The 15,843-nt window shown below is 43.9% G+C and overlaps 1 protein-coding gene across 1 annotated transcript in view; it reads right to left on the reverse strand.

The window, feature by feature from the left end:
- gucy2f (guanylate cyclase 2F, retinal) overlaps positions 1–15,843 on the reverse strand; it is a 66,909-nt gene that overhangs the window by 25,537 nt on the left and 25,529 nt on the right. The window contains exons 4-7 of the mRNA XM_059963252.1: positions 12,781–12,865; positions 12,545–12,641; positions 5,168–5,302; positions 408–488 (exon numbers count right to left, since the gene is read on the reverse strand). Coding sequence (XP_059819235.1) covers positions 408–488; positions 5,168–5,302; positions 12,545–12,641; positions 12,781–12,865 — 398 coding nt within the window. The remainder of the gene's footprint in view (positions 1–407; positions 489–5,167; positions 5,303–12,544; positions 12,642–12,780; positions 12,866–15,843) is intronic.

Consider the following 15,843-nt stretch of genomic DNA (forward strand, 5'->3'; position numbering starts at 1 on the left):
TGTCAAACAGACAGTGAAATGTGTCGTTTGTGTCAAATCAGATCAGCGAGAATTGCATTGGGCAGCCCACAAGGGTCAACGCACTTCCAGTGCCAACGTAGCATGCCCACAAATTAATAACCCATCTTTGGGATGTGGGAGGAAAGGAGAGCACCCAGAGGAAATCCACTAGGTCATGGGGAGAACGTACAAGCTCCTTACAGTTGTGAGAATTGAAACCCGATCTTACGGAAGGCGCTGTAAAGCATTGTGCTAACCGTTACGAAACAAAGTGGCCAAAAAGAACAAGCCATTGCTTTAAGAAACAGACAACATGGAGTATAGACCATAAAACAGTGCAGAACAGGTACTGTCACTTTGTCTCCTGATATCAGTACATAATGCTGTTATTAGGGAGAAAGATTTACCTGTCTCAATATTTTGGTAGTAGATTTCTGCACCTCTTGGTTACATCTGGAGTCAAATTTCTTTAGCCAGACCCAGTCCCCCTGGTAGATTAAGAAAGATACTTAGCAAATGTTATCTCAGAGTGAAATCAATTCTGGAATGACCACATTACATCTTAACAGATTTATAGTAACAACATAGAGCAGAGTAACGACCTCAGTGCTAAGCAAATCTAACCAATGGGCAGTGGTATAGACTCAGTAGTTAACCAATGGGAAGTTAATTAGATGTCACAAGATTGTGGCATATGCGGTCGCAGTGGCCATTCCAGTTCCAATCAATGGTGAAATTTATCGTCCTGTCTTATCCCAGGGTGTGAGAATAATGAATATCCTACCACCATCGATATTCAATGAGCTGTTTACTATTTACTGCTGTGCACTTCGTACATTTTGAGTTATACTTTATGAACTTACGTATGGTAATACATTTTATGATCCGTGTGTGATACGTGTTATGTGGGTGCAGCATGATCTAGAGAAAACATTTAATTGGGTTGTATATACATACAGTCAGATGCCAATAAACCTTAGTCTGAACTAGAAATTAAACACTGAATACATCAAATGTCAGCGATCGATGTCCAACTCATCCAACCAATGTGCAAACATAATTCAATATCTAAGATATCTAGCTATCTTTAAAAGCAAGTCTTCTGGATTAGCCACTGCCGCAATAGAAAGGAAGTACTAGATGTTCACCCTGACTATGCAATCTTATGCACTTCCATTAAGTTGCCACTCATTCTCTTTCACTCCAAAGAGAAAAACAATAGCTTGTTCAACCTTATATGACATACTTTCTAATCCAGGCAGCATCCTGATAAATCTCCTCTGCACCCTCTCTAAAACTTCCACATCCTTTCTGTAATGAGGTGACCATAACTTAGCCTTGAAAAAAAATGGAGGATTGTGGGCTACTAGGAGGAAAAGGTTAGATTATTCGTGGTGAGGGTTGGGTAAGGTCACCACAATATCCTGGGCCAAAGGGTCAGTACTGGGCTGTACAGTAATATTTTCTATATTGTATGTTCAGTCCCTCTTCTACAAGAAAGACTCCATTAAACTTGAAAGAGTGCAGAGGAGATTTATGGAGATGTTGCTGAGACTCAGGAGACTAAGTTATGGGGTGAGGTTAAGCAGGCTAGGACGTTCTTTATTGGAGGACAAGGCTGATCTTACAGAGATGGATAAAATCATTAGAAGTATCGATGGGGTAAAAGTGCATAGCCAGGATTGTGCAATCAAAAACTAGAGGTCCTAGGTTTAAGGTGAGAGGGGAGAGATTTAATAAGATCTTGAGGGGCAGCTTTTTTCTCCCTAGGGGAAAAGTCTTTGGCTGTCCACTCTATGCCTCTTATAATCTTGGACACCTCTATCAAATCAACTCTTATCCTCCTTCACTCTAAAGAGAAGAGTCCTAGATTGCTTAACCCATCCTCCTAAGAGATCCTCTTCAATCCAATTGGCATTCTGGTAACTTTCCTCTGTACCCTCTCTAAAGCTTCCACACCTTTCCTATAATGAGCCCATTTGGACTGATGGGCCTGCTTTGGTGCTGTATGTTTGTTGAGTCAAGTATGATGCCTCCTAAGGGGTTATTCCCTTGATGGAGAATAGCTGTGTGTGACTTGGTTTACAGTGTGGAGGCTGATGCACAGGTAGTGAGCAGACAGATCAGGGCCAGGGTTTAGTGGCATGGAATGCAAGACAATGGGGGACCCTTCACTGCTATTGTGATGTGTCATCATCTTCCACCAGCTCCACCGCTGGTTTGCTGTTTGTCCGGAACTTCCCCCTTGACCTTTCTGCCACCAGTAGCCCTACCAGGAGCAAAGCAACAGAGGGCATCGCTCTCGGGATCTCAGGAACCCACAAGCCTCTCCACAACAACAAGGAGATGATCCTCAGAGAAGACTGATTCCGTGACTTTATGATTCTATGGGAAGCAAGTTCAGTCTCAACAGGAAACACATCCAATCAATATGTGACAATTATAGACTGAATGGAAGCCAACATAAACTCAACAAAAAACACACCTGACCAGTAGCAATGCTAAACTCCATCGTAAAAAGTGACAGTCTAATAAAGGAACAGCAAGCATAGACTCAATGTCAAATGCATCCAACCAATGAGAAGAAGTCATGGATCCAATGTTAAATGTATCCAAACAACCAAGAGAAATCTTATAGATGTCATGTTAGACAAATCTGATCAATGACAACAGAGGCACAATGCTCAATGCATCCAAGTTTGGAGGTTAGTAATGCATCAACAGTTTTGAAACATAGAAAACCTACAACACAATACAGGCCCTTCAGCCCACAATGCTGTGCTGAACATGTCCTTACCTTAGAAATTACCTGGGCTTACCTATAGCCCTCTATTTTTCTAAGCTCCATGTACCTATCCAGGCGTCTCTTAAAAGACCCTATTGTATCCACTCCTACCACCACCACCGCCATTGACAGTCCATTCCACTCACTCACCACTCTCTGCGTAAAAAACTTACCCCTGACATCTCCTCTGTACCTACTTCCAAGCACCTTAAAACTGTGTTCTCTTGTGTTAGCTATTTCAGCCCTGGGAAAAAGCCTCTGACTATCCACACAATCAATGCCTCTCATCATCTTGTACACCTCTATCAGGTCACCTCTCATCCTCCGTCGCTCCAAGGAGAAAAGGTCGAGTTCACTCAACCTATTCTCATAAGGCATGCTCCGCAATCCAGGCAACACCGTGTTGAGGTAGAACTGGAGCTACAAATAGGCCATGCCAATTTTCATTCCTAAGGGACATTGTTGAATGATTGTTAATGAAAACATCTCATTAATTCATTTAATTAATTAATCAATCACCATCGTCGTTATGCGCCATGCCATATGACATAGGCGATCATGGTCTCATGACCATGAATTGTTCTAGGCAATTTTTTTTGCAGAAGTAGTTTGCCATTGCCTCTTCTGGGCAGTGTCTTTAGAAAATGGGTGACCCCAGCCATTATCAATACTCTTCAGCGATTGTCTGCCTGGTGTCAATGGTCACATAACCAGGACTTGTTATATGCACCGGCTGCTCATACAACCATCCACCACCTGCTCCCATGGTTTCATGTGACCCTGATGGAGGGCTAAGCAGGTGCTACGCCTTGCCCAACGGTAAACTGCAGGCTCGCGGAGGGAAAGAGCACTTTATACCTCCTTTGGAAGAGACGTATCTCCGCCCTGCCACCCAAAATCAATCATTAATATACTCAATTTAAATTAATTAACTAGCACATTTCTACAGATGTGCTATGGAGAGCATTCTGACTGGTTCCATCATCACATGATATGGAGGCTCCAACGCTCAGGATCAAAAAAAGCTGCACACTTGGACAGCTCCATCACAGGCACAGTCCTCCCCACTATCAAGAACATCTCCGAGGTGGCATTCATCATTAAGGACCCTTTCCATCCACTATTTGCCCTCATTGATAGGTGTATAAGATGATGAGGGGCATTGATCATGTGGATAGCCAGAGGCTTTTTCCCAGGGCTGTAATGGCTAACACGAGGGAGCACAGTTTTAAGGTGCTTGGAAATAGGTACCGAGGGGATGTCAGGGGTAAGTTTTTCACACAGAGAGTGGTGGGTGTGTGGAATACACTGCTGGGGGTGGTGGTGGAAGCGGACACAATAGGGTCTTTTAAGGGACTCTTAGATAGGTACATGGAGCTTAGAAAAATATAGGGATGTGTGCAAGAGAAATTCTAGGCAGTTTCTAGAGTAGGTTACATGGTCAGTACAACATTGTGGGCCGAAGGGTCTGTAATGTGCGTAAGTTTCTATGTTCTACGTTGTTCTCGTCAGGGAGGAGGAACAGGGAAGAGAATGTCTGCATTGGTGGAGTCTTTGATTACGCTGGGAGCTTTACCAAAGCAGCAAGAATTGTAGGCAGAATGTAAGGATGGGAGGCTGGTTTCTGTGATGCACTGAGCTGCATCCATGGCTTTCTACAGTATTTTTGCAGTCTCGGCCAGAGAAATTGCCGTACCAAACCAAGGTGCAGTGGGATAGGATGCTTTCTACGGTGCATCAATAAATTTTGATGAGGGTTGGTGTATCTACGTAACAATAAGCCAGTTCTAATTCCCTCCATTCACTGCCTGTACTTTAAGGATCAACTTTGTTGGCCATATCCACTTACATGTTTATTTATTTATTTTAATAAACAACGTGGAACCGGACCTTCCTGTCCACCCAGCTACTCAGCAATCTAACACTAGCCTAATCACAGGACAATTTATATTGACCAAGTAACCTACTAACTGGTACATCTATGGACTGTGGGAGGAAACTGGAGCATCCAGAGGAAACCCACATGCACACAGGAAGAACGTACAAACTTTCTTACAGAGGATGCCGGTATTGAACTCTGAACTCCGACACCCCAAGCTGTAATAGCATTGTGCTAAGCCCCACACTACCTTGGCACCCTACATTTCTATATTCCTGTACTAGGAATTTGCAATGGTGTGTTGTTGTGATATACAACAAAACAACAACAACATTCAACAATTAAACAGAATAAAGAATTATACTGTATATAAATAAAGTTAGAAGTATCGATATTGGATAAGATGGGCATAAATACCAGTACGTGTGTACAAAGTAAATGAATCACATTCTGGTTTAGATGCTTCATAACAATGTTAGCTTCCACCTGCTCCCATGGTTTACCTCGTACACTGCCACGTTTGAGTTCTCATGAGTTGCCGCTGCAGAACTTCGCCCAGACAGCGATTGGCCCAGAGACTTCACACTTTTATGCTCAGACATACTTCTTCCATCGCTCAACTCGTCCAGATTTATTTTCTAGTTTGAGAAAGGAAGCATCATTATTTTTAAATCCATGTCTCAGGTCTTGCAAGAGTTTAAATGTGCTCTGGACGTACAGTAGGCACTCTGCCTGTTCCTTGTCCACCCGTGTGAGTATTTGATTGCGAGTTTGAGGATGGTGGTACTTATCCATCCTGAAATGGAATCCTCCATGAGGACCACAACCATGCTTTGCCTTGGGGGCTTGCACGCCTCAATGACCCAGAGAGCTCTGTTGACTGGAGGCAGGGCTTTACGTTTTGGCTCTTGGTACGGTCTCCCATGCCAAACAGGTCAAAGGGCAGAGGCCCGGCTTAGAGTGGTCCACTGTTCCTCCGTGTTCCGGGGTTCAGCTCATGGCTAACAACCCTGGCCGGTAAAACAAAATTGTTATGGAAACAGCAATGAAGATTCCTTCTACACCTGGATGTGATGGGATTCCTAAGTTTCCACCTAGAACTTGCATGACTGACTGTAGTGAAAACCGAGAGGAAGCTACTGGCATGGTGAAGGAAGTCGTGAACACCGGCAGAGATGGAGGACCTTCACTGCTGCCAGTGACGTAATGGATAAAGGAGAAGAGAGGGATGGAATGCCCTGAGACACAGGATTACTGGAATAATTGGAATGTATTTAACCAATCAGATCCCTTCTTCTTCAGCTCTTTACTTCTTCCACCCATCACTTCCCAGTTGCACTTCCCTCCCCCAACCAACCCACCTTGCCCCTTACCTAGTTTCACCCATCACCTGCCAGCTTGTACTCCTTCCCCTCCATACCCCATGTAATTGTCCAAATTTCTCTTAAATGCTAAAATCGAACCCACATCCATCATTTCCACTGGCAGCTCGTTCCACATTCACACCACCCTCTGTGTAAGAAGTTTCCCTCATGTGTCCCTTAAACTTTTCATGTTTCACCCTCAACCCATGACCTCCAGTTCTAGTCTCATCAAACCTCAGTGGAAGAATCCTGTCTGCATTTATCCTATCAATGCCCGTCATAATTTTGTATATCAAATCTCCCCTCATTCTCATACGCTTCAGAAAGAAGTCCCTGCTTTTTCAAGCTTTCCCTCTAGCTCATGTCCTCAGGTCCTGGCATCATCCTTGTTAATCTTCACTGTACTCTTTCAATCTTCTTGATATCTTTCCTGTACGCGAGTGACCAGAACTGCAACATTGTCTTGTACAACTTCAAGTCTTGCTCTGTTCAAGCCATGCTGAGCTCGGGGCAGTTAGGGATCCTAGCAAACTCTGCCTGTGTGGAAGGTTGAATGAGATGGGCCATGAATGTGATCAGGCAGAGTCTAACAGAATGCAGACATGCTCATTTCTTTGTCAACAACCGGCTCGTGACCAAAGTTAAACGCTGCTGATCTTGCAGTGAGCATGCTGAAATGCCAGCAGAAATCTGTGCCTGCCCTGAGTCTGTAAACGACCACCAATACATTAAGCAGCGATTGACGTGCAGAGCCAAGCCGGGGAAGCACAAGTTCACATTCAGACCCACAATGTGTCAGATGCTACAGCCTGGTGACTTGTGTAGTGTGATTAAAATCTAATCAGTGCAGACCATTCAGCCCATTGATCACATTCAGGCCCTTCAAATAAACTACATAAATGTCTCTGCTTTCTCTTCATAGGGTGCAATATATATTTTTCAAGAATTTACTTGTGTTTACTAGTTTTTCTCACTACTATCTTCGGGCAGGCCTTAAGTTCCCCCACTACCAGGTTCAGGACTGCTGTTACCATCAGGCTCCTGAACCAACGTGGACAACTTCAGTCACTACTACTCTGAGCTGATTCTCTAACCTACATTCTCACTTCCAAGTTCTCAGTACTTTTTTCACCATTTGTCTTCTTTTGCACATTGGCTGTTTGTCAGTCTCTGTTCATGTGTAGTTTTTCACTGTTTTTTAAAATTATTTCCCTCTAAATGCCTGTAAGAAAATGAATCCCATTCCGATATGTCTACTTCCCATTCCCATTCTGATATGTCCATCCATGGCCTCCTCCACTGTTGGGATGAGGCCACACCTAGGTTGGAGGAACAACACCTTATATTCCGTTTGGGTAGCCTCAACTTGATGGCATGAATATCGATTTTTCAAACTACAGCAATGCCTCCCCCACCCCTTCACCACTTCCCATCCCCTTTTCCATCTCTCACCTTATCTCCTTTCCCACCCATCGACTCCCTCCGGTGCTCCTACCCACCCCACTTCTTCTTTTTTCCATGGCCTTCTGTCTCTTTCACCAATCAACTTCCTAACTCTTTGTTTCGTCCCTCCCCCTCCAAGTTTCACCTATTGCCTGGCATTTCTCTTTACCCCCACCCCCCCACCTTTCAAATCTACTCCTCAGCTTTTTTTCTCCAGCCCTGTTGAAGGATTTCGGCCTGTAACATCGACTGTACTTTTTTCCATAGATGCTGCCTGGCCTGCTGAGTTCCTCCAGAATTTTGTGTGTGTTGCTCGGATTTCCAGCATCTGCAGATTTTCTCTTTTTTCTCTTGTTTGTAGTATATGGTGAAAAGTTACTACCCCTCAACCTTCAGGTTCTTGAAACAAAGGGGCTAACTTCACCCAACCTCACTTGCCCATCATTGAAATGTTCCCACAGCCAATGGACTCTTCATCTCGTGTTCTCGATATTTATTGCTTCTTTATTTATTATTATTTCTTTCTTTTTCTATTTACACAGTTTGTTGTCTTTTGCATTCAGATTGAATGCCCTAGTTAGGCAGATTTTCACTGATTTTGTAATCTATTATTCTATAGATATATTGAGTATGTACACAAGAAAATAAATCTCAGGATTGTATATGGTGACATATATGTACTTTGATAATAAATTTGCTTTGAACTTTGAACTTCCATCAGAAACTTACTTCAACTTTCACTTTATTCCTTTTGCATATGTTCTCACTGAAATCTCCTTCCATTGCTCTTTCAGGCATTACCCTCAATGTCATCCCAATTAATGGAATAAAATACAAGTTCTCCTCTTCCTTGTTCTTATAAATCCTCCAAGAAGACCACAAGCTTGTTGTGGCTTGGAGATTTGCATGCCTCAAAGACCCAAAGAGCTTTGTTGGCTGGAGCCAGGGCTTTATGCTTTGACTCTTGGTAGGGTCACCCATGTCAAACAGGTCAGAGGGAAGTGGCCAGACTGCCAGACTAAGAGTGATCCACCGGTCCTCCAGGTTCGTGGATGCAGCACGGGGCTAACAACCCTGACTGGTAAACCAAACAGTTACGGGAACACCAGTGAAGAATCCTTTTACATCTGAGTGTGACAGTATTCCTGACACTCCACCTGGGACTTACATGACTGACAATAGTGAAAACTGAGCTACTGACGTGATGAAGGAAGCCCTAAACACCACCAGAGATAGAGGACCTTCATTGTTGCCCTTAACGCCAGCAGCGTAATGGGCAATAGAGTTGTTCTTATGAATCATGAACACAGAACATAGAACAGTATAGTACAATACAAGCTTTTCAGCCTACAATGTTGTGTCAACCCTTTAACCTGTGTTAAGATCCTTCTGTTCCTCCACACTATTAAGGATCCTGTCAATAACCTAGTACCGTGCACTCAAGTTGTTTTCAAATTGTTTTCACTTCATATTTTCCACTTGCCACTTCTCAGCCCAGCTCTGCATCCTGTCAATGTCCCATTGCAGCCTACAGCAACCTTCTACAATATCAACACCACCACCGATCTTCATGGTCAGGGTTGAGGAGGCAGTGGCCAGGCCACAGAGAATTGAATTTTTAATACATTCAAATGTAGAAACTATCAAATTTTGAACTTCTTACTATGAATCCTCATCTTTTTTTCTCCAGTTTTGGCCTGAAGCCTCAACTGTACTCTTTTCCATAGATGCTGCTTGGCCTGTTGAGTTCCTCCAGCATTTTGTGTGTGTTGCTTGGATTTCCAGCATCTGCAAATTTTCTCTTGTTTGTGAATGTTGGAAGACCTTGGTAGAGTGGATGTGGAGAGGATGTTTCCTATGGTGGGGGAGTCTAAAACCAGCCTCAGAATAGAAGGGCATTTTTTTAGAATAGAGATGAGGAGGAGCTTCTTTAGCCAGAGAATGATGACTCTGTGGAATTCATTGCCACAATGGCCATGAAGGCCAAGAGATTGGGTATACTTAAGGCAGAGGTTGATAGGTTCTTGATTAGTTGGGGCATGAAGAGATACAGTGAGAAGGCAGTAGGTTGGGGCTAAGAGAGAAAAGGGATCAGCCATGATGAAATGGCAGAGCAGACTCGATGGATCAAATGGCCTAATCCTGCTCCTATATCTGATGGTCTTATCTTGAGTTAACAGGCAGTAGAGGGAGTGAGAGGCCAGAAGAGATTTGGAACAACCAGAATGACAAACAGGATCAAGAGGCAGATGAGCTGAAAGGCACAGAGGCAGAATCAGATAGTGTGGAAATGGCAGAGAATCATACGGCACGGAATTCAGCCCATCAAAAGCATGCTGACAATAAACCTACCAATAGGCTATTTGGCCCATCAAGTCTGCTCCTACATTTCTTCATGGCTGATCCATTTTTTCTCTCATCCCCAATTTCCTGCCTTCTCCCCATATCCCTTCATGCCCTGACCAATCTCCTTAAGTATACCCAAAGACTTGGCCTCCACAGCTGCCTTTGGCAACAAATTCCACAGATTCACCAGCCTCTGGCTAAAGAAATTCCTCCTTATTGCCACTCTAAAAGGACATCCCTCTACTCTGAGGCTGTGTCCTCTGGTCTTGGACTTCCTCACCATAGGAAACATCCTCTCCACATCCACTCTATCGAGGCCTTTCAACATTTCATAGGTTTCAATTAGGTCACCCCTCATTCTTCCAAATTCTTGTTTGAGTACCAGCTCAGAGCCGTCAAATGCTCCTCATATGACAAGCTGTTCAATCTGGAATCATTTTTGTGAACCTCCTTTGAACTCTCTCCAGTGTCAGCACATCCTTTCAAAGACAAGGGGCCTACACATGTGACAAATAAAGCTAATCTAGCTTTAATGTGCAAACTCTGCAGCAAGCTCAGGATTGGACGTGGGTCACTGGAGCCTTAAAGCAGCAGCTGTACTCTGTCACCGGCCTAATAGATAAAGCTGTGAATAATCTCATTGCACTTCCGACGAGTAATGCAGAGATGAATTGCATGAAGTGGGTGAAGGCTTAGATTTCGGACCCCACACCTAAGGAAAAATGTGCTGGTATTGGAGAGGATCCAGAGGAAGTTCACGAGAATGGCCCTTTAGAACAGGGACGAGGATGAATGCCTTTTGCCAGAGGCTGGTGGATCTCTGGAATTCGTTGCCACAGGCAGCTGTGGAAGCCAAGTCTTTGGGTAGATTTAAGGCAGATGTTGGTACATTCATGATTGATCAGGGTGTCAAAGGTTACGGGGAGAAGGCTGGAGAATGGGGTTGGGAGGGATAATAAATCAGTCATGATGGAATGGTGGAGCAGACACAATGGGCCGAATGGCCTAATTCTGCTCCTATATATTACGGTCTTATGGTCATGTGGGTGATAAACTTGGTCATCAAAGGCAAAGTCATAGTAAATTTATTTCCAAAGTACATATATACTGTAGCATATAGCTCCTTGAGAGCCACTCTTTTTGTGGGCCTTCGCAGTAAATACAAGAAACACAATAGAATCAGTGAAAGATCACACCCAACGAGACAGACAATCAATCTGCAAGAGGCAACAAACTGTGCAAATACAAAAAGACAAAAATAGAAATTTTTAAAATATAAATAAATAAATATTGAGAACATGTGATAAAGAGTCCTTGAAAGTGAGTCTGTTGGTTATGGGAACAATTCAGTGATGTGTGAAGTTATGCCATCCGGTTCATGAGCCCAATGGTTGAGCTGAAACTGGTGGTGTGAGTCCTGAGGTTCCTGTACCTTCTTCCTGATGGCAGCAGTGAAAAGAGAGCATGGCCTGGGTGGTGAGGGTCCCTGATGATGGATGCTGCTTTCCTGCGACAGTGCTCCATATAGATGTGCTCAGTGGCGGTCAGGGCTTTAGTTGTGATGGACTGGTCTGTATCTGCTACTGTTTGTAGGATTTTCCATTCAACAGCATTGATGTTTCCATAGCAGGCCAAGGGGAAACTGGTCAATATACTCTCCACCACACATCTACAGAAGTTTGTCAAAGTTTTAGATGACATGCCAAATCTTCACAAACTTCTAAGAAAGTAGAGGTGCTGCTGTGCTTTCTTTGCAATGGCTGGACCCTAGATAGGTCCTCTGATGTGATAACACCGAGGAATTTAAAGCTGCTGGCCCTCTCCACCTCTGATCCCCTGATGAGGACTGGATCAAAGATCTCGGTTTTCTTCTCTGGAACTCAATAATCAGCTTTTTGGTCTTGCTGACATTGAGAGAGAAGTTCTGCTGAAGAGATTTGGCCCGAAACATTGACTGTACTTTTTTCCATGGATGCTGCCTGGCCTGCTGAGTTCCTCTAGCATTTTGTGTGTGTTGCTCGGATTTCCAGCATCTACAGATTTTCTCTTGTTTGAGAGAAGTTGTTGTTGAGGCACCACTCAGCCTGATTTTCATTCTCCCTCCTACCTGCTGACTCGTCACCCCCTTTGATACAGCCAACGACAGTGGCATCATCAGCAAATTTAAATATAGCACTGGCACTGTGCTTAGCCACACAGTTATAAGTATAAAGTATAAGTATGAGTAGGGCAGGGGGCTAAGCACACAGCCTTGTGGTGCAGCTGTGCTGATAAAGATTGGAGAGGAGATGTTGTTGCCAATTGAAATTGACTGGAGTCTGCAAGTGAGAAAATCGAGGTATTGCGGCCAAAGTCTTGAAGCTTATTAATTATAAGAAATACAATAAGGACTGACAACAGCCAATGTGTAAAATAAGAGAAATTGCAAATAAGTAATATTGAGAACATGAAGTAGAGTCCTTGAAAGTGAGTCGGCAGGTTGTGGGATCAGCTCAGTGTTGAGGTGAGAGAAGTTATCCATGCTGATTCAGGAGGCCGACGGTCATAGGGTAATAATTGTTCCTGGACCCAGAGTCTGGGATTTCATGCTCCTGTACCTCCTTCCTGATGGTAGTGGTGATCATACTCAAGATGAGCTGAATGGTCTCTTCAACTGCACTGTTACGGGCCCTCATATTCTGCAGTACAAAGCACAGCAAACAGCCGCAGCAGGAGCCGCACACCCACCTTCTTGCTGAGTTGTGGGTTGATGAAGGTGAGGTCGTCGAAGGTCATTATGATCTTGTTGGGCCCCTTCACCATCTGTATGTGCTGCATTCGCCGCCTGAAATGAAAACAACTTCATTCTGTGTCCCTGGAAATCTGGCCTTAACGTACTTATGGAAAAGGGGGCTCCTGATGGAGGTCACACAACAGAACCAAAATGAAAACTGTTCCATGTGAAATAAAGGAATGTATCCTACCTGACAAAGTAGGCCACGACAAGTCCACACAGTACCAGGCCAATGATCAACCCAAAACCCAGTATCACCACTTTCAACTCGATGCCTAGAGAGAGAGACAGAGAGAGAGAGAGAGAAAGGGAGAGAGAGGTGGGGGGGGGAATAGAGAGGGGGAGAGGGAGAGAAAGTGGAAGAAGGGGAAGGAGAAAGTGAGAGGGAAAGAGGGGGAATGGAAAGAAACAAAGGGACAGCAAGAAAGTAGAGAGAGTGGGAAAAAGAGGGGAGAAGAGAAAGGGGAGGGGGAGAAGGGGGGTCAGAGAGAAAAACAGAGAGACAGGAGAGTAGAGAGGGAGAGAGAGAGAGGGATAGAGTAAGGAGAGAAAGGTGAGAAAGAGGGGAGAGGGAGAGAGAGGATATACAAGAGACAAGGGAGAAATTAAAAGACGGAGTGGAAATTAGAGAGAAAGGAAAGAGAATGGGGAGAGAGAGAAGGGAAGGAGAGAGAGGGGAATGAGGGAGAAAAAAGAAGAAAAGAAGGAGAGAGAAAGGAGAAATATTGATTACTATTCAGGTAATTCAAAAACTCAAAGTACTGTAGTGATGACCCATGAAGAGAACATTCTAAAATACTCAAGCAGCAACTGTAGAGACAGAAACTATTGATACACGAATTGGAATCAGAATCAGGTTTACTGTCATTGACATTGGTCATGAAATGTGTTGTTTTGTAGCAGCAGTACACTGCAGGCATAACAAATCACTAGAGGTTACAATATAAATAAGTAAATGGTACAAAAGAGGTATAGTGAGTGTTCAGAGGTTTACTTTCCATTCAGAAATCCAGTGGCAGAGGGGAAGAAGCTGCTCCTAAAATATTCAATGTGTATGCATCCTCCCTGTGGTGGTAATGAGAAGAGGGCATGTCCTGGATGGTGAGGGTCCTTTATGAAGAAATGCTGTTTATTAAGGACTAATTTTTGGCCAGATGACACAATGAACTCCCATACTCTTTATGAAATGTTGCAACAGAATCTTTCCAGTCTCCCGGGAAGACAGACGAGGCCCCAACTGAACACATTTTTTCACTTCAGTCATCATTTTCTTCAGGATGTTCTTCGAGATGGCACCAACAAACAGTGCGACCAATGACAACATCCTGTTTGCAGTTCTGTGGTGAACTACATATACCTGTCTGGACACGCCCCCCACTGACCGCTCCTGTGGCTCCTCCCACAGACCCCTGTATAAAGGCGATTGGAGACACTGCTCCTCCCTCAGTCTCCAGGATGACGTATGGTGATCTCTTGCTGCTGACTGCTCTCTTCCAGCTAATATAAAGCCTATATCTCGTCTCACATCTCCAAGAGTTATTGATGGTGCATCAAGTTCATGAAACTATTTCTTTCATTTCTTTCACTTCTTCTCTCAAATATGAATCTACTACTAAAATGTGTGTGACTGGATTCTACATTTTGATGGTGTGTTTTTGAAGAGATCTGGCACTTTGCTGTCTCTAAGGGAGGTCAGTGAGGTTTAGCGTGGAGGTCAGGAAGCCAGGAGATGGAATGTGAAACCATGATCACCTTGATTGCTTCTCTTCAGTGACGCATTCAAGGCATGAGCCCATGATCAAGTCCATTGCTTCTCTCCGATTGAGGCATCAAGCAAGGATGAAGTTGACGTGGAGTGCGGGCGGGTGTTCAGCACCATCTGCCTGTGTCTGACCAGTCTTTCTCTCCCTTTCGCTCGCCGCTGTCGGAGGAAAGTGCTGGAATCTAGGGATCCACATTGCTAGGATTTATCGGTGAGGCTGTGGACTCATTTTGGGGAACGTTGAGGTTCAAGTTGCATTGTGACTACTCTTTTTATTTGATGTCTTTGAACGGTTTGATCTGGGTGATCAATACAGACCAGGGCACTTTGATATTGAACGACCCTACGGCCTGCAGTGGACTAACAACAGTGTTGAACTGAACTGAACTGAACACTACTGGACCCCTGGTTTGATGTGCACTATTCTATGTGTTGTTCGCTTCCTCTTTGCCGTTTGTGCAATTTGTTCTTTTGTTGTGCATTGGGTGTTTGATGTTTTCTTGAACAGTTTCCATGGTGTTTCTTTGTTTCATGGCTGCCTGTGGGAGGATGAATCTCAGAGTTGTATTCTGTGTGCATACTTTGATAATAAATGTACTTTGAATATTTGAACCTTTATTTCACAGTACGGAAAGCCCAGTCATTATCACAAGACCATAACACATAGGAGCAGAATTAAGCTATTTGGCCCACCAAGACTTCACTGTTTGATCTTGGCTGATTTATTATCCCTCTCAATCCCATTCTCCTGCCTCTCCCTGTAATCTTTGATGAGAGTACGCCCAGGGTAAGTTTGAGGAACAACTGCTGTATGTCACTGTATGTCCAGCCACATTGAACTGTCTGGGCAGACAGACAGAATCTTCTCCCCAAAGTAGAGATGTTAAACACTAGAGGACATGAATTTAAAGTGAAAAGAAGAAAGTTTGATGGAAATAAACAGGGCAAGTTGTTTTACACAGGAAATGGTGGGTGTTCCTAGCTCTCTCCATGGATGAACTGTTTATGTTCAGTGAGGAGGGGTCAGCCTGCATCTTCCTCAGGTCCACAATCACCCCTTTGGTCTTGTCCACGTTGAGACTCAAGATCTCATCCACAAAAGGTAGTCATTCCCTCTTCAATTGTTAATTCAAAATACGAGTTTAAAGATTTAAGTTACCAAAGGAATGGAGGAAAATGGTAGTGGGGATGGGGAGTATTTATATGGAATTTTGTCATAACTGTGAATCAAGGAACATAGAACAGTACAATTCAGGCCCTTTGGCCCACTTTTTAAGGCCCACCGTTTAAACTACTCCACGACCAATCTTACCCTTCCCATAGACATAACCCTCTATTTTTCTATATCCATGTGCCCATCTAGGAGTGTCTTAAATGTCCCTAATGCATCAGTCTCTACCATCACCCAACTAGTGCACTCCAGGTACCTGACACTCTCTGTAAAAAACCTACGTATAAAATCACTCCGAATCTCATTCACCCTAAGAAGAT

The sequence above is a fragment of the Hypanus sabinus genome, chromosome 3 (genome assembly GCF_030144855.1).
Source record: "Hypanus sabinus isolate sHypSab1 chromosome 3, sHypSab1.hap1, whole genome shotgun sequence".
Taxonomy (NCBI): Eukaryota; Metazoa; Chordata; class Chondrichthyes; order Myliobatiformes; family Dasyatidae; genus Hypanus; species Hypanus sabinus.